The sequence below is a fragment of the Camelina sativa genome, chromosome 6, assembly GCF_000633955.1.
Source record: "Camelina sativa cultivar DH55 chromosome 6, Cs, whole genome shotgun sequence".
Taxonomy (NCBI): Eukaryota; Viridiplantae; Streptophyta; class Magnoliopsida; order Brassicales; family Brassicaceae; genus Camelina; species Camelina sativa.
This window is the reverse complement of record NC_025690.1, coordinates 22,880,828-22,907,867: the sequence shown is the minus strand read 5'-3', so window position 1 is coordinate 22,907,867 and position 27,040 is coordinate 22,880,828. Positions and strand designations below refer to the sequence as shown.

Here is a 27,040-nt window from a genome sequence, read left to right as displayed (position 1 = left end):
ACGAGGTGCCTGCTCTTAGAGTAATCTCCAGTCCGGTAATATCCAACAGCAAGAAGATAAAGCTTCTCTCGGTCTTCCAAAGGAGGGCTACTGGTTGCTAGAGAAGCTGCCAACAAAAACAAAAGGGTTGTTGGTCAAAATACTAGTTTACACTTAACACCACCATGAAAGGTAAAAGCTTTGATTAGATTAAGATAAAAAGTAAAATAGAAATAGAAGTAAAAGAAGTAAGTAAAACCTTCGAGCATGTCAATACCACGCTGGATATCTTCAGCTTGGCGAGAATGAACAAGAGCCCAAGATAAACGCATAATGCTCTCTTTCTTCTTATCTTCAGAGTCACCATTAGTAGTGGACTCCTTCACCTCTTTCTCACACCCCTTAAAATGCAAAGCATTAGAAAAGACATGAAGCTATCTTACATGTTTAAGCTATCATACATTTGGTAAAGTTCCACAAAGATGATGACTTTTGACCCAAAAAAAAAAAACCAAAATTTTTATGCAAATAAACGAATTCCACGGGAAAGTTTGATACCATTTGTGATTAATTACGAGAATTTTGAACATTTAGGGTTTGTTTCTCTAGTTTCGATCAAACACAATTCATAAAAATTACTCAAGCCTTAGTTCAGACGTTTATTTCCTCGAATAAAGAGATACGATCAAGGACAAGCAATCATTGAGAAATCAAACTAATTTCGTAAACCCCAGAAAACAGCTGTGTAAAACTCGTTGGTGATTTCTCTTTTCAAACAAAAAAAACACAGAGAAAGAAGAAACTTACAACGATGACATCTCGCTCGCACCATGGGATTTTGTCGCCGCCGGAGAAGAAAGAACCAACGGAGTCGAAAAAATTTCCCATTGAACCCATTTTTGATTGTGAATTGAGAGATTGAGCCGATCCAACAGATTACTTCTTAAAAATATCTTCTCTTCATTCAACAGAGAGAGGGAGAGAAGACTTGACTCTCGATGAAGAAGAATATTCTTTTTTTTTTTTTAATTGTCATACGACCCCTGTGTTTTCGGGATTTTTAGAAAGTCGTCTCTATACTTATGTTTGATCAAGGAAATAGCCCCTGAACAATAGTGATTTGACTTTTCTCTGCTGTTGTCTGTTGATAGGTTTGGCTTTAGTTTGGCATTAAGAAGATTGTTACATTAGTCTTCTTCTCAGCACGAGATATCTAAACAATGAGAGTAAAAAAGGGTAAAGTTACAAAGCAATGGATAGCCTCTCAAACACACAAGTTGCACGTTTATATACCCCCCAAAAAAAACAGAATATTTTTCAGGTTTTATATAAAAGATCACTCACCGCTTGTCTCAAGGGCTGATTGTAATACTTCTTCTAGATACTTTTCCGCAGATGCAAACTGTCTTTTCTTGTCTTCGATTGCTAGTGCAGCCAGAGCTTTGTCCTGTTTGAAGAAATGAGGTAAGCATATCTACTGTGAACCGGGACTAGCAAATGAACCAATAACAAATAGGAAACTGATAATGCAGATCAATGAAGGCTTTGAGAACTAAAGATGAAGATTACCGGAGGTAAATCCTGGTAGCTTCTTAGAGTATCAAGGACAGGTTTTGTCATCTTCTCCAATTCCTTCAGGTGCTCTGCCATTTCTACCAGCTCTCTGTGGCTGATCTTTGGACTGTAGCCAACACGATTGAGTAACATCTGCCATCATAACCATACATTTTGACTTTGTCAGATTCTTTCAAGGAGCCAAATCCTCCATATAATCATAACAACCTCACATTATGCTGAAGTTTTTTTTAACCATTTTTTTCTACAGCATATGATAATGATGCGTAGCTACTGCAGTTCTTATACGATCTAGATCTTTATCAGAGTGTGTGTTTATGATATTACTAAAATAACTTTATCCACATCTAATTGCATATATCTGATTCTCGGTTTACCTATTACCAAATGAGAATGTAAAACCTGAAAAAAGAAGGCGTTTACCTCATACTTCTTGTACTGATGTATGTATTGTTCCTCCTTCACTGCCATTACTTCCAAATTTGTTTTCCAATTCTCCATCTGTGATTCACAAGGGACTACATCGTCTTCTAGCTGCGCAAGGATTCTGTAACATCTCAAACAGATAAAAGTAACATAAGTTTCTTCTCAAAGGAAAAGTTTATCTGTTTAACATCCCCTCAAAAAAATGGTAAGGTTTACATGTACAGCAGCAGCGAGATTATATTAAAATTTCAATCCATATGTTTCTATATTACGAATCTTACTTCTTCAAATATGTTAGCCTCTGTATCGCTTTCCTTGTGTAGTCAAGAAGAGCATTGGACTCCTTTTGTGCTTTAGCCCTCTTCTCCTCCACTCCAGTCTTCCTCAGAGAAATGTCTCCCATTGCTACAAGGAAACTATACACATTTTCNTAATTCTGTCACAGCGCACGCAGATAAAGTAAGATAAGTCATTTCTCAAAGGAAAAGTTTATCTGTTTAACATCCCCTCAAAACATGGCAAGGTTTACATGTACAGCACCAGTGAGATCATATTAAAAGTTCAATCCATATGATTCTAATATTACAAATCTTACTTCTTCAAATACGTCAGACTGACCTGAAAATGTTTAATTGTTGTCACACGCGCACTAGTTCTAGCTGAACAAGGCAGAGTGAAGGCAGAGTGAACCGGAATGCTCGTTCCATCATCATCCTCAGCTTTATTCTTCTGCAAAATCATGGTAGAGACTGGAAAGGGTAAAATGTAACTGAACTAGCAAATTTATTAAGAGTTAAATAAACCTTTACCTGTTTGCTTTCAACTTCGTCTGGTGGCATTATCTTCATCTGGAAAAGTCAAGCCAAAATATTTGAGAATTAATGACAGCATTAGGAGAACTTAGGCGGACTGTATCAGTATACAGACTTCTAAACCGCTTGCCAATCTCCTCCAAGGAATACACCTAAAAAATAATTGGCTGGAACCCATCCTGGTTTTCTGAGAGCATGATTCAGAGTAAAAAAGGAAAACCAAAATCACCTCTGACAGTCTCCATCAAAACTGAATTGATTTAGACTTTCACATAAAGCAATATTGGTATAAAAGTAACTGTAAAGCTTGAGATTCTATGATATGATGCAAGGCAGCTGACCTGAAAATGTCCAATTGTTGTCACACCCGCACTAGCTCTAGCTGAACAAGGAAATTCCTCCATTAGCATGCCAGCCTGCAGGGGGTGGGGAAGGAAAAATTGGCAGTTAAAATTCGTTTGATAAAAATAATAATGGAATAAGACAATTAAGTAATCACCTAAAAAAGTAGAAAAGTAGCTAACATGTGTTCCCTAGTAACAAACATGTCCTATGCGTAGAACTTCAACCTTCATTGAGTAATCGTGTCACCGATGATAGGTGATCTAAGATGACCAACATGCAATGTTGGGAGAATAAAAATCAACCACATTCTCTTAATAGGAAGAGTAGGCGCCCCCATGTGTCAATTCCATTGATAAGAAACCCTTAGGTTTCATTATTGACCATACAGGCATTACACTATCACTGCAAACAAACAAAGACAGTATGAGTAGACAAAAAGGAGTTAAAATGTAATCGAAAAACAAAAAGATGGGAGTACCTTTTGATGATCTCTGAAACTTTGATATTAGGCACCAGAGGCAGCAATCAAGGCAGGGTGGATCCACATCAACTTTACCTGGAACTAGATACATGAAATAGCTTGAGTTGTCACATGACTGATCAAAAAAATATCATTCATGAAACATGAGGAAACAGAAGGAATATATTATGAAAAATACAAAAAAAGACTTACAGTTTGTCATCGAGGGAGTGTCTTTGGTTGACCAAGCCGTGTACATGGAAGTCCTAGTTTACAAAACCAAACAGATAAATCAGTAAAAGTATTCGATAACTACAGAAGGAAAAATAAAAGGAAAAACGAGAGAGAAACAAGAGAGATTAAGTCGATACCTGAGCCAGGCAGATTCAGCAAGTTCAGACTGCAAGTAAAAACATAAAAACAAAGTAAAATATATGAGGTATATATATAGCCTACTAAATTAACCCACCATAGAGCAGCCATATCAGTTGTGCTACAGGTAAAACCACCACGTCGCATAAATAAGAGAATATCTGATGTAAAAAGACCGTATGTACACGTGAGCAAAAACACAACAAGAGGAGTACCTTGGCCATATATCAGCTGATAAATCCAGAATCCAGTAACAGAGCATGTTTTCACCATGTCAGAGGCAGGGAGAGAGATTTGATCCAATGGCCTATCTGAGAAAAAAAATAAGGAATCACACACAAAAAAGATTTAACTAAGAAGAATATACTACAGGACGAACATAGAGCATACAAAAGACCAAAGAAAGAAACCTGCTTGTCCAATAGCAACACTACGGTTTCATTATTGACCATACACGCATTACACCGTCACTGCAAACAAACAACAACAGTATGAGTAGACATAAAGGAATTAAAATGTAATCGAAAAAATAAAAGATGAGAGTACCTTTGATGATCTCTGAGATGAAAGAGCTTCTTGAGTTGCAGTTTTTTTTAGATCTCCCCTGAATTTTTCCTATTGTTGTCACATGAGTCAATAAAAAAACTATCATTCATGACTCCAAAAAGGAGAAAATAATATAAATCAAGACAAAACAAAGAGACGACTTACAGTTAAAGCTACCATGTTTGCCATCGAGAGTGTCTTTTGGTCCCCAAGCCGTGTGAGTGGGAGTCCTAGTTTAAAAAAAAAAGTTATAAAATCAAAGTAATAAAGAGTCACTGCAAACAAATAACAACAGTATTAGTAAACAAATATGAATTAAAATGTAATCCAAAAACAAAGAGATGGGAGTACCTTTCGATGATCTCTGGAACTTTGATATTAAGCACCAGTGGCAGCAGCAATCAAGGATGGATCCACATTAACTGTACCTGGAACTGGACAAATGAAAGAGCTTCGTTTTAAGATCTCCCATGAATTCTCCCTGCTGTTGTCACATGACTCAATCAACAAATTATCATTCATGATTCGAAAAAGGAGAAAATATTATAAATCAAGACAAAACAAAGAGAACACTTACAGCTACCATGTTTGCCATCGAGAGTGTGCCTTTGGTTCTCCAAGCCACCATGTTTGCCATTATGTATACACGCATTACACTGTCACTGCAAACAAACAACAACACTATTGAGTAAACATATATGAATTAAAATGTAATAGAAAAACAAAAAGATGGGACCTTTCGATTATCTCTGAAACTTTGATATTAAGCCCCAGAAGCTCCAGCAATCAAGGGTGGATCCACATCAACTGTACCTGTAACTGGACATATAAATGAGCTTCTTGAGTTTCCGGTTTTAGATCTCCCCTGAATTCTCCCTCCTGTTATCAGATGACTCAATAAAAAATTATCATTCATGATCCAAAAAAGGAGACAATACTATCAATCAAGACAAAACAAAGAAATGACTTACACTTCAAGCTACCATGTTTGCCATTGACCATACACGCATTACACTGTCACTGCAAACAAATAACAACAACACTGAGTAAAAAAATATGAATTAAAATGTAATCAAAAAACAAAAAGATGGGGGTACCTTTTGATGATCTCTGATGATCTCTCAAACTTTGATATTAAGCACCTAAGGCAGCAGCAATCAAGGGTGGATCCACATCAACTGTATCTGCAACTGGACACATGAAGGAGCTTCTTGAGTTGCCGTTTCAAGATCTCCCCTGAATTCTCCATCCTGTTCTCACATGACTTAATTAAAAAATCACCATTCATGATTCGAAAAGGAGAAAAAATTATAAATCAAGACAAAACAAAGAGAAGACTTACAGTAACAGCTACCATGTTTACCATCGAGAGTGTGTCTTTGGTTCTCCAAGCTACCATGTTTGACATTGACCATACACGCATTACACTGTCCCTGCAAACAAACAACAACAGTATGAGTAAACATAAATGAATTTAAATGTAATCGAAAACAAAAAAGATGGGAGTACCTTTTGATGATCTCTGAATCTTTGATATTAAGCACCAGAGGCAGCAGCAATCAAGAGTGGATCCAGGATCCACATCAACTGCACCTGGAACTGGACTCGTGAATTAGCTTCTTGTGTTGCCGTTTTTTAGATCTCCCTTGAATTCCCTGGACTCGTGAAATAGCTTCTTGTGTTGCCTTTTTTAGATCTCCCTTGAATTCTCCCTCCTGTTGTCACATAACTCAAATCAAGTTCAAACTGCAAGTAAAAACACATAAACAAAGTAAGATATATGAGGTATATATATAGCCTACTAAATTAACCCACCATAGAGCAGCCATATCAGTTGTGCTATATGTAAAACCACCACGTCTCATAAATAAGAGATAAAATCTGGCGTAAAAGACCGTATGTACAAGTGAGTACCTTGGCAATATAATCAGCAGATAATCCAGAATCCAGTACCAGAGCATGATTTCACCATCACAGAGGCAGGGAGAGAGATTTTATCCAATGGCCTATCTGAGAAAAAAAAAAAAAGAGGAATCGAACAAAAAAAGACTTAACTAAGAAGAATATACTACATGACGAACATAGAGCATACAATAGACCCAAAAAAGAAACCTGATTGTCCAAGAGACAAACTACGCTTGCAACCCGGAACCCATCGTTTCATTATTGACCATACACGCATAACACTGTCACTGCAAACAAACAACAACACTATGAGTAAACATAAAGGAATGTAATCTAAAGTTAAAAAGATAGGAGTACCTCGATCTCTGAACTTCTGATATTAAGCACCAGAGGCAGCAACAATCAAGGGTGGAACTAGACACATGAAAAGCTTCTTGAGTTGCCGTTACAATAGATCTCCCCTGAAATCTCCCTCCTGTTGTCACATAACTCAAATCAAAAATTATTATTCAATACTATAAATCAAGACAAAGAAAAAAAAGACTTACAGTTCAAGCTACCATGTTTGCCATTGACCATACACGCATTACACTGTCACTGCAAACAAATAACAACAATGTGAGTAAACATATATGAAATAAAATGTAATCGAAAAACAAGAAAATGGGAGTACCTTTTGATGATCTCTGAAACTTTGATATTAGGCACAGAGGCAGCAGCAATCAAGGGTGGATCCACATCAAATGGACCTGGAACTGGACACATGAAGAGCTTCTTGAGCTGCCGGTTTTAGATCTCCCCTGAATTCTCCCTTCTGTTGTCACATGACTCAATCAAAAAAGTATCATTCATGATTCAAAAAAGGAGACAATGCTATCAATCAAGACAAAAGAAAGAAAAGACTTACAGTTCAAGCTACCATGTTTGCCATCGAGAGTGTGCCTTTGCTTCCGCCAAGCCGTGTGAGTGGGAGTCCTAGTTTACAAAACAAATGATAAAATCAAAGCAATATAGAGTCACTTCAAACAAACAACAACAATATGAGTGAACAAATATGAATGAAAATGTAATCGAAAAACCAAAGGATGGGAGCTACCTTTTGATGATCTCTGAAACTTTGATATTAAGCACCAGAGGCAGCAGCAATCAAGAGTGGATCCACATCAACTACACCTGAAACTGGACACATGAAAGAGCTTCTTGAGTTGCTGGTTTTAGATCTCCCATGAATTCTCCCTCCTGTTGTCACATAACTCAAATCAAAAATTATTATTCAATACTATAAATCAAGACAAAAAAATAGAGGAAAGACTTACAGTACAAGCTACCATGCTTGCCATTGACCATACACGCATTACACTGTCCCTGCAAACAAATAACAACAGAGTGAGTAAACATATATGAATTAAAATGTAATCGAAAAACAAAAAGATGGGATTACCTTTTGATGATCTCTGAAACTTTGATATTAAGCACCAGAAGAAGCAGCAATCAAGGATGGATCCACACCAATTCCACCTGGAGATGGACACATGAAAGAGCTTTTTGAGTTGCTGTTTTTAGATTTCCTCTAAATTCTCCATCCTGTAGTCACATGACTCGATCAAAATTAACATTCATGATTCAAAAATAGGAGAAAATACTATAAATCAAGACAAAGAGAGAGAAGTCTTACAGTAACAACTAGCATATTTTGCAGAGAGTGTGCCTTTGGTTCTCCAAGCTACCATGTTTGCCATTGACCATACGCGCATTACACTGTCCCTGCAATCAATAACAACTGTATGTGTAAACATATATGAATGAAAGTGTAATCAAAAAACAAAAAAATGGGAGTACCTTTTGATGATCTCTGAAACTTTGATATTAAGCAGCACTCAAGGGTGGATCCATATCAACTGTACCTGGAACTGGACATATAAATGAGATTCTTAAGTTGCCGTTTTAAGATCTCCACTGAATTGTCCCTCCTGCTGTCACATGACTCTATCAAAAATTATCATTCATGATTCGAAAAAGGAGAATTTCAAGACAAAACAAAAGAGAAGACTTACAGTAACAGCTACCATGTTTGCCATCGAGAGTGTGACTTTGGTTCCCCAAGCTGTGCGAGTGGAAGTCCTAGTTGACAAAAATTAGAGAAGAACAGTATGAGTTAACATAAAAAAATTAAAATGTAATCGAAAAACAAAGAGATGGGAGTACCTTTTGATTATCTCTCAAACATTGATATTAAGCACCAGAGGCAGCAGCAATCAAAGGTGGATCCACACCACTTTCACCTGGAGCTGGACACATGAAAGAACTTCTTGAGTTTCAGTTTTTTAGATCTCCCCTGAATTCTCCATCCTGTTGTCACATTACTCGATCAAAAAATTAGCATTCATGATTCAAAAAATGAGAAAACATTATAAATCAAGATAAAGAAAGAGAAGACTTACAGTAACAGCTACCATGTTTGCCATCGAGAGAGTGCCTTTGGTTCTCCAAGCTATATCATGTTTGCATTGACCATACACGCATTACATTGTCACTACAAACAAATAAAAACAGTATGAGTAAACATATATAAAATTAAAATGTAATCAAAAATAAAAAAGATGGGAGTACGTTTTGATGATCTCTGAAATTTTGATATTAAGCACAAGAGGCAGCAGCAATAAAGGGTAAATCCACACAACAAGAGGAGTACCTTGGTCATCGTATATCAGCTGATAAATCCAGAATCCAGTAACAGAGCATGATTTCACCATGTCAGAGGCAGGGAGATTTAATCCAATGGTTTGAAAAAACAGAAAAAGGGGGAATCAAAGGAATTAAGAATTAACTAAGAAGAACATACTACAGAACGAACATAGAGCATACAAAAGACCAAAGAAAGAAACCTGCTTGTCTAATAGCAATACTACGCTTGCAACGAGGAATCCTTTGGTTTCATTATTGACCATACACGCATTACACCGTCACTGCAAATAAACAACAACAGTATGAGTATCATAAAGGAATTAAAATGTAATCGAAAAAATAAAAGATGAGAGTACCTTTGATGATCTCTGAAATGAAAGAGCTTCTTGAGTTGCAGTTTTTTTAGATCTCCCCTGAATTCTCCCTCCTGTTGTCACATGACTCAATAAAAAAACTATCATTCATGACTCCAAAAAGGAGAAAATAATATAAATCAAGACAAAGCAAAGAGAAGACTTACAGTTAGAGCTATTATGTTTGCCATCGAGAGTGTCTTTTGGTCCCCAAGGCCTGTGAGCGATCAAGGGTGGATCCACATCAACTGTATCTGGAACTGGACACATGAAGTAGCTTCTTGAGTTGCCATTTTAAGATCCCCCATGAATTCTCCCTCCTGTTGTCGCATGACTTAATATAAAAATTATCATTCAATACTATAAATCAAGATAAAACCCAGGACTTACACTAACAGCTACCATGTTTCCATTGACAGTGTGCAAACAAATAACTGAAACTGTACCTGGACACATGAAAGAAATCTCCCCCGAATTCTCCCTCCTGTTGTCACATAAAAATTTACAATTCATGATTCGAAAAAGGAGACAATACTATCAATCAAGACAAAACAAAGAAAGGACTTACAGTTCAAGCTACCATGTTTGCCATTGACCATACACGCAATACTCTGTCACTGCAAACAAATAACAACAATATGAGTAAAAAATAGAAATTAAAATGTAATCAAAAAGCTAAAAGATGGGAGTACCTTTTGATGATCTCTGATGATCTCTCAAACATTGATATTAAGCACCAGAGGCAGCAGCAATCAAGGGTGGATCCACATCAACTGTATCTGCAACTGGACACATGAAAGAGCTTCTTGAGTTGCCGTTTCAAAATCTCCCCTGAATTCTCCATCCTGTTGAATTAAAAAATCATCATTCATGATTCGAAAAAGGAGAAAAAAATATAAATCAAGACAAAACAAAGAGAAGACTTACAGTAACAGCTACCATGTTTGCCATCGAGAGTGTGCCTTTGGTTCTCAATGCAACCATGTTTGACATTGACCATACACGCATTACATTGTCACTACAAACAAATAAAAACAGTATGAGTAAACATATATAAAACTAAAATGTAATCGAAAATAAAAAAGATGGAGTACGTTTTGATGATCTCTGAAATTTTGATATTAAACACCAGAGGCAGCATCAATCAAGGGTGGATCCACATCATCTATACTTGGAACTGGACACATGTAAGAGCTTCTTTAGTTGTCGGTTTTAGATTTCCCCTAAATTCTCCATCCTGTTGTCACATGACTCAATCAAAAAAATATCATCGAAAAAGGAGACAATACTATCAAACAAGACAAAAGAAAGAAAAGACTTACAGTTCAAGCTACCATGTTTGCCATCGATAGTGTACCTCTGGTTCCCCAAGCCGTGGGAGTGGGAGTCCTGCAAAGTAAATAAAGAGTCAACAGCAATAAGAGTCACTGCAAATAAATAGCAAAGAGATGGGAGTACCTTTGATCTCTGAAACTTTGATATTAAGCACCAATCAAGGGTGGATTCACATCAATTGTACATGGAACTGGAGTCCAGTTACTGGACACATGAAAGAGCTTCTTGAGTTGCCCTTTAAAGATCTCCCCTGAATTGTCCCTCCTGTTTTCACATGACTTAATCAAAAAATCATCATTCATGATTCGAAAAAGAAGAAATATTATAAATCAAGACAAAACAAAAGACAAGACTTACAGTAACAGCTACCATGTTTGCCATCGAGAGTGTGCCTTTGGTTCCGCCAAGCCGTGTGAGTGGGGAGTCCTAGTTTACAAAACAAGTGATAAAATCAAAGCAATAAAGAGTCACTGCAAATAAACAACAACAATATGAGTGAACATATAAAGGAATGAAAATTTTAATGGAAGAACGTAGAAGGGATTACCATTGATGATCTCTGAAACTTTGACCTTAAGCACCAGAGGCAGCAGCAATGAAGAGTGGATCCACACACCCTGTACATTGAACTGGACACATGAAAGAGCTTCTTGAGTTGCCGTTTTTTAGATCTCCCCTGAATTCTCCCTCCTGTTGTCACATAACTCAGATCAAAAGAAAATATTATTCAATACTATAAATCAAGACAAAACAGAGAGAAGACTTGCAAATAAAGCTATAATGTTTGTGAACGAGAGCGTCTTTGATTTCCCAAGACTTGTTTGTGATGAACCTCCAGTTTAAGTCTACAAAACGAAACAGAGAAGTCAGTACAAGTTTTCGCTACACCACAGACGGAAAAAAAAAACGAGAGATTAGGGTTCAGAACAGAGGAGGAATTAGTTTACCATCGAAGAAGACACTACGATTAAGCAACGCCGTCGGAGAATATATAGAAGAAGACGGCTCTATCTATACATCAATCAAGACAAAAGAAAGAGGGACAAGACTTACAATTAAAAGCGACCATATATGTTTGTGATCGAGAGCGTCTTTGATTGGCCAAGCCTTGTTGTTAGTCTACAAAAAAAGAAACAGATAAATCAATACAAGTATTCATAGACGGAAAAAAGAAAACAAAAACGAGAGAGATTAGGGTTTAGAACAGAGGAATTAGTTTACCACAGACGAAGAACGGAAAAAAACGAGAGAGATTAGGGTTAAGAACAGAGGAATTAGTTTACCACAGACGAAGAACGGAAAAAAACGAGAGAGATTAGGGTTAAGAACAGAGGAATTAGTTTACCGGTGAAGGAGACATTAAGATTAATCAGACGAACGTCGTCAGGGGAAGAATAGAAGAAGACGGCTCTCTCTATAGGGATTTGCTTCTCAGGAGCGTGCGTCGGTGATACGCTACAACACCACACAAACGAAAAAACAAAAAGAGCATTCTGAAACCCTAATCACTCTTCTTTCGTCTCTCGTTTTTTTTCTTCTTCTTCTTCTGTTCTTCGATTCGTTTGTCAGGAGTGATTAGGGTTTCAGAATGCTCTTTTTGTTTTTTTGTTGACGAAAAAAAAACAGATAAAGACGATTGCTCTACTCGTGTATATATAGTGATTGGGTTTTGCTCTTCTCAGGAGAGGACTCTGATTAGAAAAGTAAAGTAAGTTGGTTTAGGGTTTTCCTTTTTTCCTTTTCTTGAAGTCAACTTTCCTTTTCTTCCTTTATTTTTTTTTTTACACTTTCTTTTCTTTTCTATTTTAATTTTAAAAGAAACAACAAATTTTAAACCGTTGAAGGCATTTTTTCCTTTTTTTTCTTTTTCTTTTAAATTAATTCTTATCTTAGTTCTGTTTCAGGTAGTATTATTTTCTCCAGTTTTGCAGTTTCCTTTTCTTTTTCTTTTTTTTATAACGCTGTATTTTATAATTTTTATTGATCAAATATTACTACAACAAATAGAACCTTAATACAAAAAAAAAAAAAAAAAAANACAGTCCAATGAAGCCCATGTAGAAAATAATAAACACAAAGAAACACCCCAAAGTGATATGACTTTCTCTGCCGTTGATGATAGGTTGGCAGTTGGCTTTAGTTATGATTTCCAAAAGAAGATCCTCCTAGCATTAAAATTTAAAAAGATTGTTACATTACTCTTCTTCTCAGCTTGAGATATCACTTCAATGAGATTTTTAAAAAAGGGTAAAGTTACAAAGCAATTCATAGCCAGCCTCTCAAAACTTTCTTCTCTTCTGCTCGGCTATTTGGTAGCACCACACACAAGTACTCGCTTGTTTATATACCCCAAAAACCAGAAAATTTTCCGGTTTTTTTGAATAAAGATCACTCATCGCTTGTCTCAAGGGCTGATTGTAATACTTCTTCTAGATACTTTTCCGCGGATGCAAACTGTCTTTTCTTGTCTTCGATTGCTAATGCAGCCAGAGCTTTGTCCTGTTTGAAGAAATGAGTAAGCAATCTACTCTGAACTGGGACTAACAATGACTAATAACTAAGAGGAAATTGATAATGCAGATCAATGAAGGCTTTGAGAACTAAAGATGAAGATTACCGGAGGTAAATCCTGGTAGCTTCTTAGAGTATCAAGGACAGGTTTTGTCATCTTCTCCAATTCCTTCAGGTGCTCTGCCATTTCTACCAGCTCTCTGTGGCTGATCTTTGGACTGTAGCCAACACGATTGAGTAACATCTGCCATCATAACCATTCATTTTGACTTTGTCAGATTGTTTAAAGGAGCCAAATTCTCCATGTAATAATAACAAACCACTCAAAGCAGGTTGGCCTCCATATGATAACGATACATAGCTAGCGAACATCAACACTGCAGTTCTTAAACGATCTAGATCGTTATCATATCTGATTACAAACTTAAAATAACTTTAACCCTGGAATCATATCTTTGAATTACTAGCAAACCTTACTAATCCATCCTGTTTCAGCTTGCTAGGAGTTGGTTCAAGTTTTTACAAAAAAAAAAAAGTCTATGATTCTTAAATCCCGCCCCATCAGATCTAATTGCAGAAAGGTATCTGATTCTCATATTCACCTATTACCAAATGAGAATGTAAAGACTGAAAGAAGAAGGCTTTTATTACCTCATACTTCTTGTACTGTTGTATGTATTGTTCCTCCTTCACTGCCATTACTTCCAAATTTGTTTTCCAATTCTCCATCTGTGATTCACAAGGGACTACATCGTCTTCTAGCTGCGCAAGGATTCTGTAACATCTCAAACAGATAAAAGTAACATAAGTTTCTTCTCAAAGGAAAAGTTTATCTGTTTAACATCCCCTCAAAAAAATGGTAAGGTTTACATGTACAGCAGCAGCGAGATTATATTAAAATTTCAATCCATATGTTTCTATATTACGAATCTTACTTCTTCAAATATGTTAGCCTCTGTATCGCTTTCCTTGTGTAGTCAAGAAGAGCATTGGACTCCTTTTGTGCTTTAGCCCTCTTCTCCTCCACTCCAGTCTTCCTCAGAGAAATGTCTCCCATTGCTACAAGGAAACTATACACATTTTCTTCTGCATCAGTTTACAATTCGAGATAGCAGCAAATCTAACGAGAGAGAGATAACAGTTCGGTCACCTGCTCAGTTCAGTGTCCCGTATGTTCAACAAATTAGCCACATTTGCAAGAACTTGAGCTGAAGAGACCACATTTGACGGCAAACTCTCTTGTGACATTCCTGCACTCTCCAATATCTCTCTAATCCTAGCCGCTACATCAACAAACACACCCAAAAAACAGTTAGAAAATGGAAAATTTTCCCCAAAAAAAACCCAAACTTTATATCAAATTATAGAGATAACGTTATCCAAAACAACAATAACAGATCAGAAACTGAGAATACCCAAGACAAGATTTTAAAATTCGAAGCAGCCAAGCGAGCAAATCAGGAGATAAGGATTACAAGCAAGTACCTTGAGCACGGTACTCTGAAGCTTTTAGACGAAAATCGTTGGCGACAATGGTGGCAGCCTGAGATTTAGCTTGAGACACGGTGGCGAGATTATACAGATGGGTGATGCTCCGATGAGTGTACTCGAAACTGGGGACTTCTTTACCGGCGGCTTCGAACTGAGAAGTGAGCCACGATTTCACTTCCGAGATCCGGGCGGCGTCGGAACCGCCTTTGGCTTCACTCACCGCCGAGAGATCACCGGTGATATCGCTCATCGTCTCTAATTCAATTTGAGGGGAAAAAAATGGTGTCTTGCTCTTGCTTCACACTGATTCGGATCAAACGAAGAAGAAAGCAATTGAAATTGAGTAATTCAAACTAAGACGAAACCTGTCACAAATTTGAAATTTTTGGGCGATGCGATCGCGTTTGTTGAAACCCTAATTTTTCCAAATTTGGGAAAGCCCGAGAGAGAGAGTCTTTGTGTTATTGGCGGATTTTGACTTTATCGGTTAGTTTTTTTTTTTAAATGGAAAAAAAAAATCATTTAAATTAACTAAGAAATTACGTTTGGCTGTCGTGTCTCTTGTTGTAAATTTTAGTAAATTTTTTAGAACTGAGAATCTGAGATGGACTGTAGTAAATATTTAGTGCTCTCATATCACTTTGTAATGGTTTGAAATATTGGACTTTAATTAATCTTCGGTAGAACTAATTTAGTGATATTTATCATTCACATGTATGTGGAATCACCATCAACATCTAAATATTTTGAGATTTTGTATATAATGAAAAAACAAAATGTCTTAATGCGAGGAATTTAATACTTGTCTTAGCTGACTTGTATGTGTCTGTCTTGTTTTCTAATCATCTATCAATTACAATACTATAGAAAAAGTCTTATGCTATGCGTGATTAAAATAAACATAATAAAATATGTTTAGTTGATTTAAAATACATCAATAATAATTGACATTAATATTGTGACTAAGATATCTTAACTTTAAAACTAAAAATCTATTAGATTTTATGAATTATTATTTAGAATTAATTTTTTATCAAATAGATTAAAAGAAAAAAGTACAATATTGATACACAAAATAAGCATTCCAAAAAACATTTACTAATCTCAAAACACGAAAAAAAAGTACAAACGACAGGTAAACAAGATATGAAATACCTTGTGTCTCATCTAAAAAAAAGAATTTGTCACACAAAAATTATGGAAGTTACATTTAAAGAATTAATACATATACAATAAATTGTGATTATGATTATAATAAATAATAAATAAAATTGTGATTATGATTATAATAAATAAAAATAATATATCATATTGTTTTATATCTTGAAATTATTTTTATTATGATTATAATTAAAGGAAAATAAAATAACATATTTTAAAAAATCTTGAAATTATTTAGGAAAAATGATTTGATCTTCTTGCGCAAAAATTATATACCAAATATTCTTTTTTTGTTCAACAAATAAATATTTTCATATTTTCATATTTTTCATATCTTGACATTATTTTAAATAAAAATATGATAACAACTATAATATTAAAATTGTATTCTTTAATATCAGCAATTTAATTTTTGAGGAATTATAATGTTATGGTAAGTACATAAAATATTTATAAATGAAATATATATAATAACTAAAAAGACATTGCTAAAATGTCAAGATATTTTTTATGTATATAATTTTGAGAGGAATGAGTGCCACTTGTGAGCTTTATAAAGTATGAGTTTGAGAGAATATTACTTTATTATATAAAAATAAATAAATACACTAAGATAATGTCAGTTGAATACAAAAAAAATTATATAATTTGCAAACTTATGTGAGATTTGAGATGTGTGTCTTACTTTTTATAGGAAAAACTTGAGTTAGAAGTCTATTATAAATTGATTATTTAATTGGGTAGTTAATGCACTAATCCTTGTATCAATTTATATTTATAAGAAGTTACATAAGCTAAATGAGAGCTACAAAAGGCAATAACTACATATATTAATATATTTTAATATTTATTATGTTTCTCATTGCTATTAGTCATTCATTACAATACTAATACTATTATGGAAGTTACAAAAGTGTCAACATATAGTAGAAGTAAATAATTTCAATAAAATAAAATTTAGTACCTTAAAGATGGATATGATTATTAATATGAGAGTTACAAAAAATCTGACAGAATATGAAATTTACTAAAATATGTGAGAAAGTTCAGCAAAAATACATCTATTAATTGTTTTGAGTATTAAATTTTTAAAGTTAATATAACTATAAATATGATAGGAATTTCAACCTAATCAAATTAATATGAGAATTACAAAATATGTGATAGAATATAAAATTTAATAAAATAAATACATTATTATTTTTAAATATAAATAGTAACTATGACTAATATAAATGATAGGAATTTCAAGCACAACAAATTATAATTATATATATATATATGTATTCATTTTTTTCTTTAAAAGACATCTACTTTTTCTCTAAATATTTATAATTCTATTTATTAAATATTTATAAATTATATATATATATATACACGTTAGTTTGTTTTAGTTAAAATCAAATTGAAAAATAATGTAATAATCATATATTTCTTTTGAAATACAGAAATAAAAAGAGAAAACCATTATTTGGATAATATGCTACACAAATTAAAGAAGAAGTTGAACATCTTATAATATATAATATCAAATAATATTTTGTCTAAAATATAAATATAAATAATATAATGTATGTCATATAAATTCAGTTGAAAAAATACAGTAAAAATATTTTTAAAAAATAACAAATGTCGTAAGAAAAGAATGTAAAATAGCAGAATTTAGACCTTGTTGAAAGAGAACCATACTAGTATAAAATATTAATAATAATTAATTGTTTTGTTTATTGATGTCACACTCCAGTTTTTTTAAATATATATATATATATAATGTGAAGTACCATTTTGCAAACCACTAATTATTTTCACAGCAAACACACATTTTCTGGTCCAAGGTTAAAACCAACCCCTCTGTCTCTAATCTCTCTCATTTGTTCTTGAATTTTCTATCTTCAGCACAATTTTTCTATTTATTTCCTCTTTGATTAATCTTTTTAATCAAAGATTTTAGTTTGATCCACATGGGCTCAATTTTGTGCTGTTTACGCGATCGAGATACCACCAGCAGTACGATGGGCAACACTAGCACCTTCTCCGTGAAGTTGCAAGAGCTTCAGCTACAGGCCGTGAAGTTGCAAGAGCTTCAGTTGAAGGCAGACAGACTGGAGGAGCAAAGACTTCGCCGTCAAGCCAAGAAAGAATCAGCCAAATTCGACCAACGTCCATAAGTTGACCATTGCTTACATATGTTCTTGTAAGTATAAATTGTAAGAAAAAGTCTTATGCAGAGTTGCGTATATATTAATCTATATGAACCACAACATTAATTAATTATCAAACTTGCTAACTTGTTTTTCCTCGAGACTGTACTGCTTGAGAAGTGATTCCTTCTCGTCATCATTCAAAACCTGATGTCTTGGCCTCAAGACATGTTTTGTTACGTTAACTAGCAAATCGGTTATCTAACAGCACGACAAGCAGCAACCAAGATGTTATGAACCAACTGTGATAATCAAGTCGGACCAACACATGACCTAATACGTACGGTTCAATATATGTAAGAGATATATACCTCGAATAACTCGACCTTAAACGTGAAACGCTCAACGGCTTTTAGAGCTTGATTTGTTATATGACCTTGCATAGAGGTGTCAATTGGGCATTAAGCCCGCGGGCATAGCCCGTTAAGTAACATTGTGGGGCGGGTACAGGCCTTGTATTTGAAGTCCAAAAGTTAGCGGATCTCGCGGATTCGATCCGTTTGGTCTGCGGTTTTAGTGGTCATGTCCGTCGCGGATTTGCGGACGACCCGAAGAGCGATGGAAGGTTCTTCATCTTCGTTTTCGTTATTCTCCAAATCGGACGGTGAATTGGAAGATGCTCGATCAGATGCTAATGAGACTCGTTTTTTGCGACGACTCCAAGCTTGAGTCACTAATCTCTAACCTAGCTCCTTCCTCTTTAAGAGTTCTCGGCTAGCCTTTGAGAGAGGAGGAAATTCACAGAGAACAATGGAGATCCATGTCAGTTCACAAGAGGAGATCTATAAAATCATTCAAAATCATTCACAATATTTTGTTATTCAATCAATAATTTGTCAAAATCATATAGAATCAGCTGTTATTCAAAATATAACTTTCTTTTAATAGAAAATCAAAGCACAGATTTTATGAGACTTTGGATACATTTTTACATGAGAAATCCAATAGAAAAAATCACACTTTATTATTTTCAAATATAAATAGTTACTATGACTAATAATATATGATAGGAATTTCAAGCAAAACAAATTATAATTATTTATATATATATTCATTTCTTTCTTTGAAAGACAAATACTTTAGTTAAATATTTATAATTTATATATATATTAAATATTTATAAATTATATATATATATTGAAATATACTTTAGCTTGTTTTAGTTAGAATAAAATTGAAAATAATGTAATAATCATATCATGTTAATGATTTCTATTAAAGTACATAAATAAAAGAGAAAATCATTATTTTGGACAATATGCTACACAAATTAAAGAATAAATTGAACATCAATGTATAATATCAAATTATATTTTGTTTTAAATATAAATATAAATAATATAATATAAGTCATATAAATTCAATTGAAAAAATACACTAAAAATGACACATGCCGCAAGAAGATAATGTCAAATGACAACTTTTGTCAAAAGAGAATCTTAGAGGGTGTTATTGGATTCTAATTGATAAAGAATGTTGACGACTTCAACAAAATCATCAAAAATGAATAAATTAATGAAAGAATTTGAAAGATTGCTAGAAAGTATTATATAGTTTTGTTGATTAGTTTTGTGATACTTTTTATGACTATATTTTCTAAATAAAATGTATAAAATCATAAACCAATAACATAATAATTGAATTCATTAACAATAGATTCTTTTATTTTAATTGAATAACACTGAAATTTTATTGACTTTACTGAAAGTATGTATCCAATAACCCAAATTTGTTAAAATTTTAAATGAATTTTTTACAAATTACAAACTAATAACACTATAATTTAACAGAGATTAACAAAATCTTGATGTAATAACAACAAATTCTACATAACATTTATAAAGTCTTTATAATTCTATTCAAATCTCAAATCATTAACCCCTACTTAATATTAGGTAATAATAATAATTAATTGTTTTGTTTATTGACGTCACACTCCATAATAATAATTAATTGTTTTGTTTATTGACGTCACACTCCAGTTTTTTTAACTATATAAATGTGAATCTCAATTTTTCAAACCAACCCTCTGTCTCTAATCTCTCTCATTTGTTCTTGAATTTTCTATCTTCGGCACAATTTTTCTTTTTATTTCCTATTTGATTAATCTTTTTAATCAAAGATTTTAGTTTGATCCACATGGGCTCAATTTTGTGCTGTGTACGCGAACCAGATACCACCAGCAGTACGATGGCCAACACTAGCACCTTCTCCGCGGAGGAGCAAGAGCTTCAGTTAAAGGCAGCCGAACTGGAGGAGCGAAGACTTCGCCGTGAAGCCAAGAGAGGATCAACCAGACTCGAAGAAAGTCCATAGTTGACCATTGCTTACATATGTTCTTGTAAAGTATAAATTGTAAGAAAAGTCTTATACAGAGTTGCGAATAAATTAATCTATATGAAATGACAAAAAAGAGATTAGGTTTGGAGTTACAAACAAAGAAGTGAAAAATTTAATCCGATCAAGTCCTGCGAGGAAGAGCTGACTCTTATCCTTGTTTACTCTTAAGCCAGACCATGAGGCGAAATCATCAAACGTTTCAAAAATGCCATGCAGAGATGAGCTTCCTCCGTTGAAGAAGATAAATAAAATATGTGAGAAGGTTCATAAATATATGTTTATTATTTTTTTAAAATATAAAAAGTTACTATGACTAATAATATATGATAGGAATTTCAAGCAAAACAAATTATAATTATATATATATATATATATATATTCATTTCTTTCTTTGAAAGACAAATACTTTAGTTATTGCTCTCTAAATATCTATAATTTATATATATACATATATAATAATATTAATAAATTATAGATATGTTTCAATATACTTTAGTTTGTTTTAGTTAGAATCAAATTAAAAAATAATGTAATAACCATATCATGTTAGTTATTTCTACTAAAATACATAAATAAAAGAGAAAATCATTATTTTGGATAATATGCTACACAAATTAAAGAGTAAATGGAACATGTATAATATCAAATTACATTTTGTCTTACATATAAATATAAAATAATATAATATATGTTATATAAAGTTAATTGAAAAAAATCAGTAAAAAGATTAAAGAGAAAATGACAAATGTAATAAGAGGGGGGTATTCAACTTGATGTTTTAAGGATTTGGTAGGATTTTAATATTTTAGAATTTTGAAAGATTTAGTAAGTTTTTAGGAGATTTGATTGTGTTTTAGAGTTTTTCTATTTTAAGAAAATAAAATGAAATGTGATTCTATGAGATTTGACTATTAAACTTTGGGTGATTTTATAATATTTTATAACACAATACCAAAAGAAAATCACATCAATAGTTGGAGCTATATAATGTGAGACACAATTTTTCAAACCACTAATTATTTTCAGCAAACACACATTTTCTGGTCCAAGGTTTAAAAACCAACCCCTCTGTCTTTAATCTCTCTCATTTGTTCTTGAATTTTGTATCTTCGGCATAATTTTTCTTTTTATTTCCTATTTGATTAACCTTTTTAATCAGAGATTTTAGTTTGATCCACATGGGCTCAAGTTTCTGCTGTTTACGCAATCCAGATACCACCAGAAATACGATGGGCAACACTAACACCTTCTCCGTGGAGGAGCAAGAGCTTCAGTTAAAGGCAGCCAGACTGGAGGAGCGAAGACTTCGCCGTGAAGCCGAGAAAGTTAACACATTGGTCAGACATGAATCAGCCAAATTCGACCAACGTCCATAGTTGACCATTGCTTTCATATGTTCTTGTAAAGTATAAATTGTAAGAAAAGTCTTATGCAGAGTTGCGAATAAATTAATCTATATGAACCACAACATTAATTAATTATCAAACTTGTTTGGTTTATGTTAATATCAAAAAGGAAACACAAAGCTTACAGTTAAAAAAAACAGAAAAGGTACAGATATTGACATCAAAACGTGATACAAATTAATTTCTACACACAAAGAGAGCTAAAGATATAAACAAGACGAGTTTACCCGACGCATCGGTATGTAACTTGCGAATCACTGAGCTCGTCTTTGTATGTGATCTTCATGACTTGCCCTGTCTCTAGTCCATAGTATCGCACACTCGGGTCTGTGCTCGATAACCGAGGAAGCTAACAAAATGGAGAAGAAAAAAAAAAAAAAGTTTTAAGTAAAAACAAAACTGGCTCATAGTTCCTAAAATGAATGATCCCATGTACAAAAGCACTTGCTTACTTGTTTTTCCTCGAGGCTGTACTTCTTGAGAAGTGATTCCTTCTCGTCATCATTCAAAACCTGATGTCTTCGCCTCAAGACATGTTTTGTTACGTTAACTAGCAAATCGGTTATCTAACAATACAACAAGCAGCAACCAAGATGTTATGAACCAACTGTGATAATCAAGTCGAACCAACACATGACCTAATACGTACGGTTCAATATATATATAAGAGATATAAACCTCGAATAACTCGACCTTAAACGTGAAAAGCTCAACGGCTTTTAGAGCTTGAATTGTTATGTGACCTTGCAGAACCAGTATCAATCCAGTTATACTTTCTCGGTTAAGTACATCTGCTGCAATGACTCGCATTTCATTGACCTTAACCGTACCAGTTCCACAAAACAAAACCGCTATCTGAAATTTAAATCAGAGAAAAATTGCTCTATGCTTGTCACTTCAGTGACAACAACAAACAAAGATAGGACTTTTCAAGAGGAGCCAAGAACAGAGAAGCTAGGTTAAAACTTAAAAGTAGGATGAATGTGAAATGTTTTTTTTTAATTATTCTCTTAACCCTACAATTTACAAGTAAGTGTTCATCAATTAACGAACTGATTACTGCTAAGTGCTAACTAACTCAACCACCAAACCAAACATATACATATTTCAACTTTCTAGTTAGAGATCTATAACCTTTTAACAACATCTTTGGTTTTTTTTTTTGTCAGAAAAGACAACGATTATGTTTCAAAAACAGAGGAATTCAGATGAAATCAAACCTAACTAGGAACCAATCTGAAAAGCAGACAATATTTCTCAAAGTTTGTCAGACCAACTGTAAACTGTATTTTATTGAATCAAATAAATGGAAAGCACTTCGAATTTTTCTAAAAGCTAGTCACATGCAAATATCGAAATATCACTTTAGCATCGAATTCAGTCTTCAGATTACCTTCTTGGAAGAATCGAAGTGGTGTTTGGCAGAGATACGGAGTTGATCTACGTCAGGAAGTTCGCCGTAGAGCGCTCGGAACTGCTGGAAGGAAAGGTTAATGTCTTCGTCGGAGACATCGTATCCTCTGTCTCGTAGCATCTCCATGGTCGTTCGACGCGCCAAGTAATACTTGTGACACTCTACACTTGATTTATTAATGGACGGTCCAACAGCTATCTCTTTCCCTTTCCCCTCCATCGTCTCTCTCGGTTTCGGAGAATGAAGCAAAGCTTTGAGCAGAGTGAAGTGGATTGAAAGATGACAAGACTCGTTGTCGTTTTGAATATTAATTTGCCCGTGACGTTGTTACTGTGACAGCGAATGACTTTTTGCAATAGACTTGGATAGTAGCCAATAAACAAGCAGGTGATAAAGTCAAAGGTAATTAAGCTGTAACTTTAGCGCACTTGACTTTTCAGTTTGCTTATCCATATGAAAAAGTGTTTAGTAACTGTTTTTTTTTTTTTTTTTTTAAAACATGTAAATTACAAACGTCAACGTGAAGAAACAATTGAGGCAATTAAAAGACATCACTTCTATTTCAATAACTCAATATACAAGAAAACAAACATTATATAATTCAAAGAACACAACCAAACAAACATATCTAAAGTCATAAGTCATATCTTTTCACATTTCACAACAAACATCAATCAAACGAATCCAATTACTAAAGACAACACTTGTTACAACGTATCAATCCATTCTCATTGCATCCCTCGCATCTCTTAAACCCATCTTCATGTTCCTCAAACACTTTAGTACTACCGCCACAATTAGTACACGGCACAAACCTTGCATCTCCGCAGCAATCACAAGCTCCCACGGTTTCACAAGCTGGAAAGCCTTTTAACATTTCTCCTAATTCGCCTCCATCGTTGAGTTTCTTGATCTCCTCAATCCCACCAATGCGGATATCTCTTATGAACACCTGAGGTAAACAAACCGGTTTCTCTTCCCCAAGTGCGATCTGAAGCTCTTTCCTGTATTTGGAGTCCATTGAGATGTCTCGTTCCTCTACAGCAACCTGAAACCCTCTCAGTATCGTTCTGACGCAACAGCAATCCTCATAAGTCTTTCGAATTCCTCTGAGGCTAGTGAAGTACAATACTATCTTGTTCTTGTTGTCTTCTGTCTCAAGGAAGCTTGGTTTCTCTTGGTCTTCCAAAGTCTGAGAACTAAGCGGACTCGAAGATACAGATTCTGGTAGAGTCGACTGATTTGAGTGGCAGCAAGAGAAGGATCTCGCGCTACTGGTTTTGCCTAGTTGCTTAGAAGACAATGCTTTCTTGTAAGATGAGATGATATTAGGATCTAAGTCAGAGAGAAATGATTCTTCAGACATATGTTTCCACAGAGGTTGCTTAGGCTTCAAAGGCAGTAATCTCCAATCTTCATCGTCCTCTTCGATTCTTAAGAATTCGTAAGATTCGTCCAATTTCAAAGCAGAACCATCACTACCAACGTCTCGATTCTCGATGGGTTTAGAAAAAGAATCAAACTTTTCGGCGGAACTACGCTTTCTTGTATCAGAATCCTCCAAATCATCGAGGCCGTTCATGAGCTCCCATGTGTTGATCACTGAGTCAGGAGATAATGATTCGCGTGACTCCTCTGTTTCAGGCGTCTTCTTGTTACTACTCTTCCCGGAAACAGAGAGATGAGGCAATGTTTGTCTTTCGGAAGCTCGGTCGAGGAGAAGAGAACCGTAAGTGGTGGACGTAAGGGAGACGAAGTGGTGCGTATCGCCTTTTTTAGCCGGTGGATGATGAATCGACGGCATCGGAAACGTGAAAGCTTTAGCGACGGAAGAAGAGGAGACTTCGGAGTTGAGTTTCGTCTCCGGAGATGAATTCAAAGCCGAAGTTGAAGAAGAAGTTGTTTTAGAAGCAGAGGAACCCATGAATGGTTTCGAAGCAGTAGAACAGAGAGAAGCAGAACAAATGTTAGTTTCTCAAACTCTTTTTTGATGGGTTTCTTGTACTTTTTCTTTTGTCGGAGAATAAATATAAAAGAGAAAGAGAGAGAGAGAGAGAGAAGAAACAGGTGGAAAGGAGCTGTCTATGTAAGTTAGAGGTGGAAGAGGGTGAAAACACTAAAGAAGACGATGGTGATGTTGATTCGTCGAGATCGACTTTGATTTGTTTTGATAATTAAGGAAAGTATCCAATTTGATCCTTGTTTTTAGAGCGCAAATTCGGTAAATTAATAATAACTGACCCCAAAAAACAAAGTAAACTGTCAAGATCCTCAAAATTTGCAAATATAACAGCTTCCAAAATGTGAACTAGCTAATAATACTTTTTTATAGGGAAATAAAAACAGAGCAAAATTACTTAGAAACTTTATTCTTTATAGACAGAAGACAGTGATACTTTCCTAACTTGCTTATTTAGATTACGTAACAGTAAAAACAGCATTAAAAACTGATTATAGAAAGAGGACTAATTTACTGATATGTTTTGAATTTTGATCTTTGAGCTGAAATCTACATTAACAATATAAAGAACGAGATCTCTTCGTTTATCCCATACAACGTGAATAATCAATTACATCTGTTGTCTGTAGACTCAAAAAGTTTAATATTCAGATTCCACAGGCTCCAACACATACAAAGTAAAAGTTGAAATATTGTCTAGTGAAAATGAGCTGTGCAGTGTGCAGTGCACTGATATCTTTCTGTTATATGGGATTAAGAATAAAACAGGAAACTGAATTGCACAAGGAACACTCATTGAAGAATCCTTTTGGTACTTTGCCTTTTAGAAAGACAAGCAAAACTATTTTTGTATATAAAAAATAAATAAATAACTGAAAGTAAAGAAAAATATCATTGTCATAAACAAAAGCTAGATGGGCAAAAAGAAGATATTTTAATTTCCTTTTGTGTATAAAAAGAATAAAATCTTGGTAACTTATCCGTAAAGAAAGACGCCCAAGGCGCTAAAATTAGTTTAGAATATTTCAAGATGCAACTTCTTTCTTGCTTTTACCCAAAAAAAAAAAAAAAAGTGAATTCTATACTTATTTGCTTATAGTTTCTTCATATGCCAACTTGGAACAGTTGTCTACACTTGAAGCTATCTATGACTATGAATACCATCACCAGATATGGTGATGATCAATCTTGTAAATCTTTGAGCTATTTGAATGATGATTCTCATTTCTCAACCAGAACCAGCAGGATTCTCAAGGAATGTAACTCATCAACACATTTTGATGTAAATAGTACAATGTTGGAAAATAAGAACCAATAATAACACAAGCCTTCTCTCAAATCAGCAGAAACACCCAAACTAAGACGTGTATTATGTAATATCAAGGAGCAAACAAGTGACCTATACATTATATTTATCTTCCTCTACAATAAACCCAAATTACTCTTCAATATATATTTTGGGACGATTCTCACCGGGGTAAAAAAAAAAAGAGATGAAAATCCGGAAGGATGAAGAATGTATATAATAAACAACTGATCATCCAAAATGTGAATGATGAACTCTTTCTCGGTCTCTGAGAGAACCGGCGATCTCGTCGGCGATGGACAAACATGTGAAAATCCACCCGCTCAAAGCAAACCACACCGTTTTGGTAAGAACCATCGCCATTTCTAAAGGCATCGCCATTGTTAACTCTCTCTATCTCAAAGCAAATATTGCGAGCTCAACTCACTTGGCAGAAGAGAAACCAACTACTGGCAAG

At 34.3% G+C, this 27,040-nt stretch overlaps 5 protein-coding genes across 25 annotated transcripts in view; all 5 read right to left on the bottom strand.

The window, feature by feature from the left end:
* Window positions 1-954, bottom strand: part of LOC104699382 (mitochondrial fission 1 protein A) — a gene marked incomplete in the record, with an annotated part of 1,872 nt that extends 918 nt beyond the window's left edge. The window contains 3 exon segments of the mRNA XM_010414695.2: window positions 1-106; window positions 239-380; window positions 787-954. Coding sequence (XP_010412997.2) covers window positions 1-106; window positions 239-380; window positions 787-876 — 338 coding nt within the window.
* On the bottom strand, window positions 1,100-12,374 carry LOC104793044 (AUGMIN subunit 1-like). Of its 20 annotated transcripts, none has more exons than XM_019226761.1 (49): window positions 11,341-11,459; window positions 11,151-11,219; window positions 10,917-11,057; window positions 10,781-10,847; window positions 10,553-10,695; window positions 10,386-10,476; window positions 10,151-10,303; window positions 10,027-10,075; window positions 9,905-9,942; window positions 9,626-9,792; window positions 9,462-9,532; window positions 9,306-9,386; window positions 9,113-9,131; window positions 8,862-8,953; window positions 8,626-8,769; window positions 8,475-8,541; window positions 8,260-8,390; window positions 8,096-8,184; window positions 7,862-8,004; window positions 7,737-7,785; window positions 7,517-7,659; window positions 7,328-7,395; window positions 7,094-7,234; window positions 6,969-7,017; window positions 6,778-6,895; window positions 6,628-6,707; window positions 6,430-6,525; window positions 6,025-6,261; window positions 5,858-5,948; window positions 5,613-5,765; window positions 5,487-5,535; window positions 5,252-5,394; window positions 5,093-5,177; window positions 4,867-4,999; window positions 4,681-4,745; window positions 4,516-4,584; window positions 4,380-4,439; window positions 4,185-4,280; window positions 3,969-3,997; window positions 3,811-3,863; window positions 3,616-3,699; window positions 3,292-3,539; window positions 3,134-3,208; window positions 2,790-2,979; window positions 2,599-2,709; window positions 1,978-2,101; window positions 1,549-1,686; window positions 1,324-1,426; window positions 1,100-1,192 (listed from the first exon to the last, which is right to left on the bottom strand). In XM_019226761.1, the coding sequence occupies exons 46-49, from the start codon at window positions 2,053-2,055 to the stop codon at window positions 1,179-1,181; spliced, it is 333 nt and encodes a 110-aa protein (XP_019082306.1). In that variant the 5' UTR covers window positions 2,056-2,101; window positions 2,599-2,709; window positions 2,790-2,979; window positions 3,134-3,208; window positions 3,292-3,539; window positions 3,616-3,699; window positions 3,811-3,863; window positions 3,969-3,997; window positions 4,185-4,280; window positions 4,380-4,439; window positions 4,516-4,584; window positions 4,681-4,745; window positions 4,867-4,999; window positions 5,093-5,177; window positions 5,252-5,394; window positions 5,487-5,535; window positions 5,613-5,765; window positions 5,858-5,948; window positions 6,025-6,261; window positions 6,430-6,525; window positions 6,628-6,707; window positions 6,778-6,895; window positions 6,969-7,017; window positions 7,094-7,234; window positions 7,328-7,395; window positions 7,517-7,659; window positions 7,737-7,785; window positions 7,862-8,004; window positions 8,096-8,184; window positions 8,260-8,390; window positions 8,475-8,541; window positions 8,626-8,769; window positions 8,862-8,953; window positions 9,113-9,131; window positions 9,306-9,386; window positions 9,462-9,532; window positions 9,626-9,792; window positions 9,905-9,942; window positions 10,027-10,075; window positions 10,151-10,303; window positions 10,386-10,476; window positions 10,553-10,695; window positions 10,781-10,847; window positions 10,917-11,057; window positions 11,151-11,219; window positions 11,341-11,459; the 3' UTR covers window positions 1,100-1,178. The 20 variants fall into 20 exon arrangements, 6 of the variants coding, with proteins under 6 accessions (XP_019082306.1, XP_019082310.1, XP_019082309.1 ...); XM_019226765.1 differs by having other exon boundaries at window positions 2,790-2,828; XM_019226764.1 differs by having other exon boundaries at window positions 3,317-3,539.
* Window positions 12,937-15,268, bottom strand: LOC104793043 (AUGMIN subunit 1-like). Its single transcript, XM_010519321.2, has 6 exons — window positions 14,790-15,268; window positions 14,455-14,587; window positions 14,240-14,374; window positions 13,956-14,079; window positions 13,411-13,548; window positions 12,937-13,292 (listed from the first exon to the last, which is right to left on the bottom strand). The coding sequence occupies exons 1-6, from the start codon at window positions 15,043-15,045 to the stop codon at window positions 13,182-13,184; spliced, it is 897 nt and encodes a 298-aa protein (XP_010517623.1). The 5' UTR covers window positions 15,046-15,268; the 3' UTR covers window positions 12,937-13,181.
* On the bottom strand, window positions 21,950-23,580 carry LOC104793042 (DNA-directed RNA polymerases IV and V subunit 5B-like). Of its 2 annotated transcripts, none has more exons than XM_010519319.1 (4): window positions 23,297-23,580; window positions 22,582-22,758; window positions 22,356-22,469; window positions 21,950-22,252 (listed from the first exon to the last, which is right to left on the bottom strand). In XM_010519319.1, exons 1-4 carry the CDS (start codon window positions 23,534-23,536, stop codon window positions 22,127-22,129), a joined length of 657 nt encoding a protein of 218 aa, XP_010517621.1. In that variant the 5' UTR covers window positions 23,537-23,580; the 3' UTR covers window positions 21,950-22,126. The 2 variants fall into 2 exon arrangements, with proteins under 2 accessions (XP_010517621.1, XP_019082304.1); XM_019226759.1 differs by having other exon boundaries at window positions 22,597-22,758.
* On the bottom strand, window positions 23,894-25,410 carry LOC104793041 (uncharacterized protein At5g39865-like). Its single transcript, XM_010519318.2, has one exon. It carries the CDS (start codon window positions 25,239-25,241, stop codon window positions 24,009-24,011), a length of 1,233 nt encoding a protein of 410 aa, XP_010517620.1. The 5' UTR covers window positions 25,242-25,410; the 3' UTR covers window positions 23,894-24,008.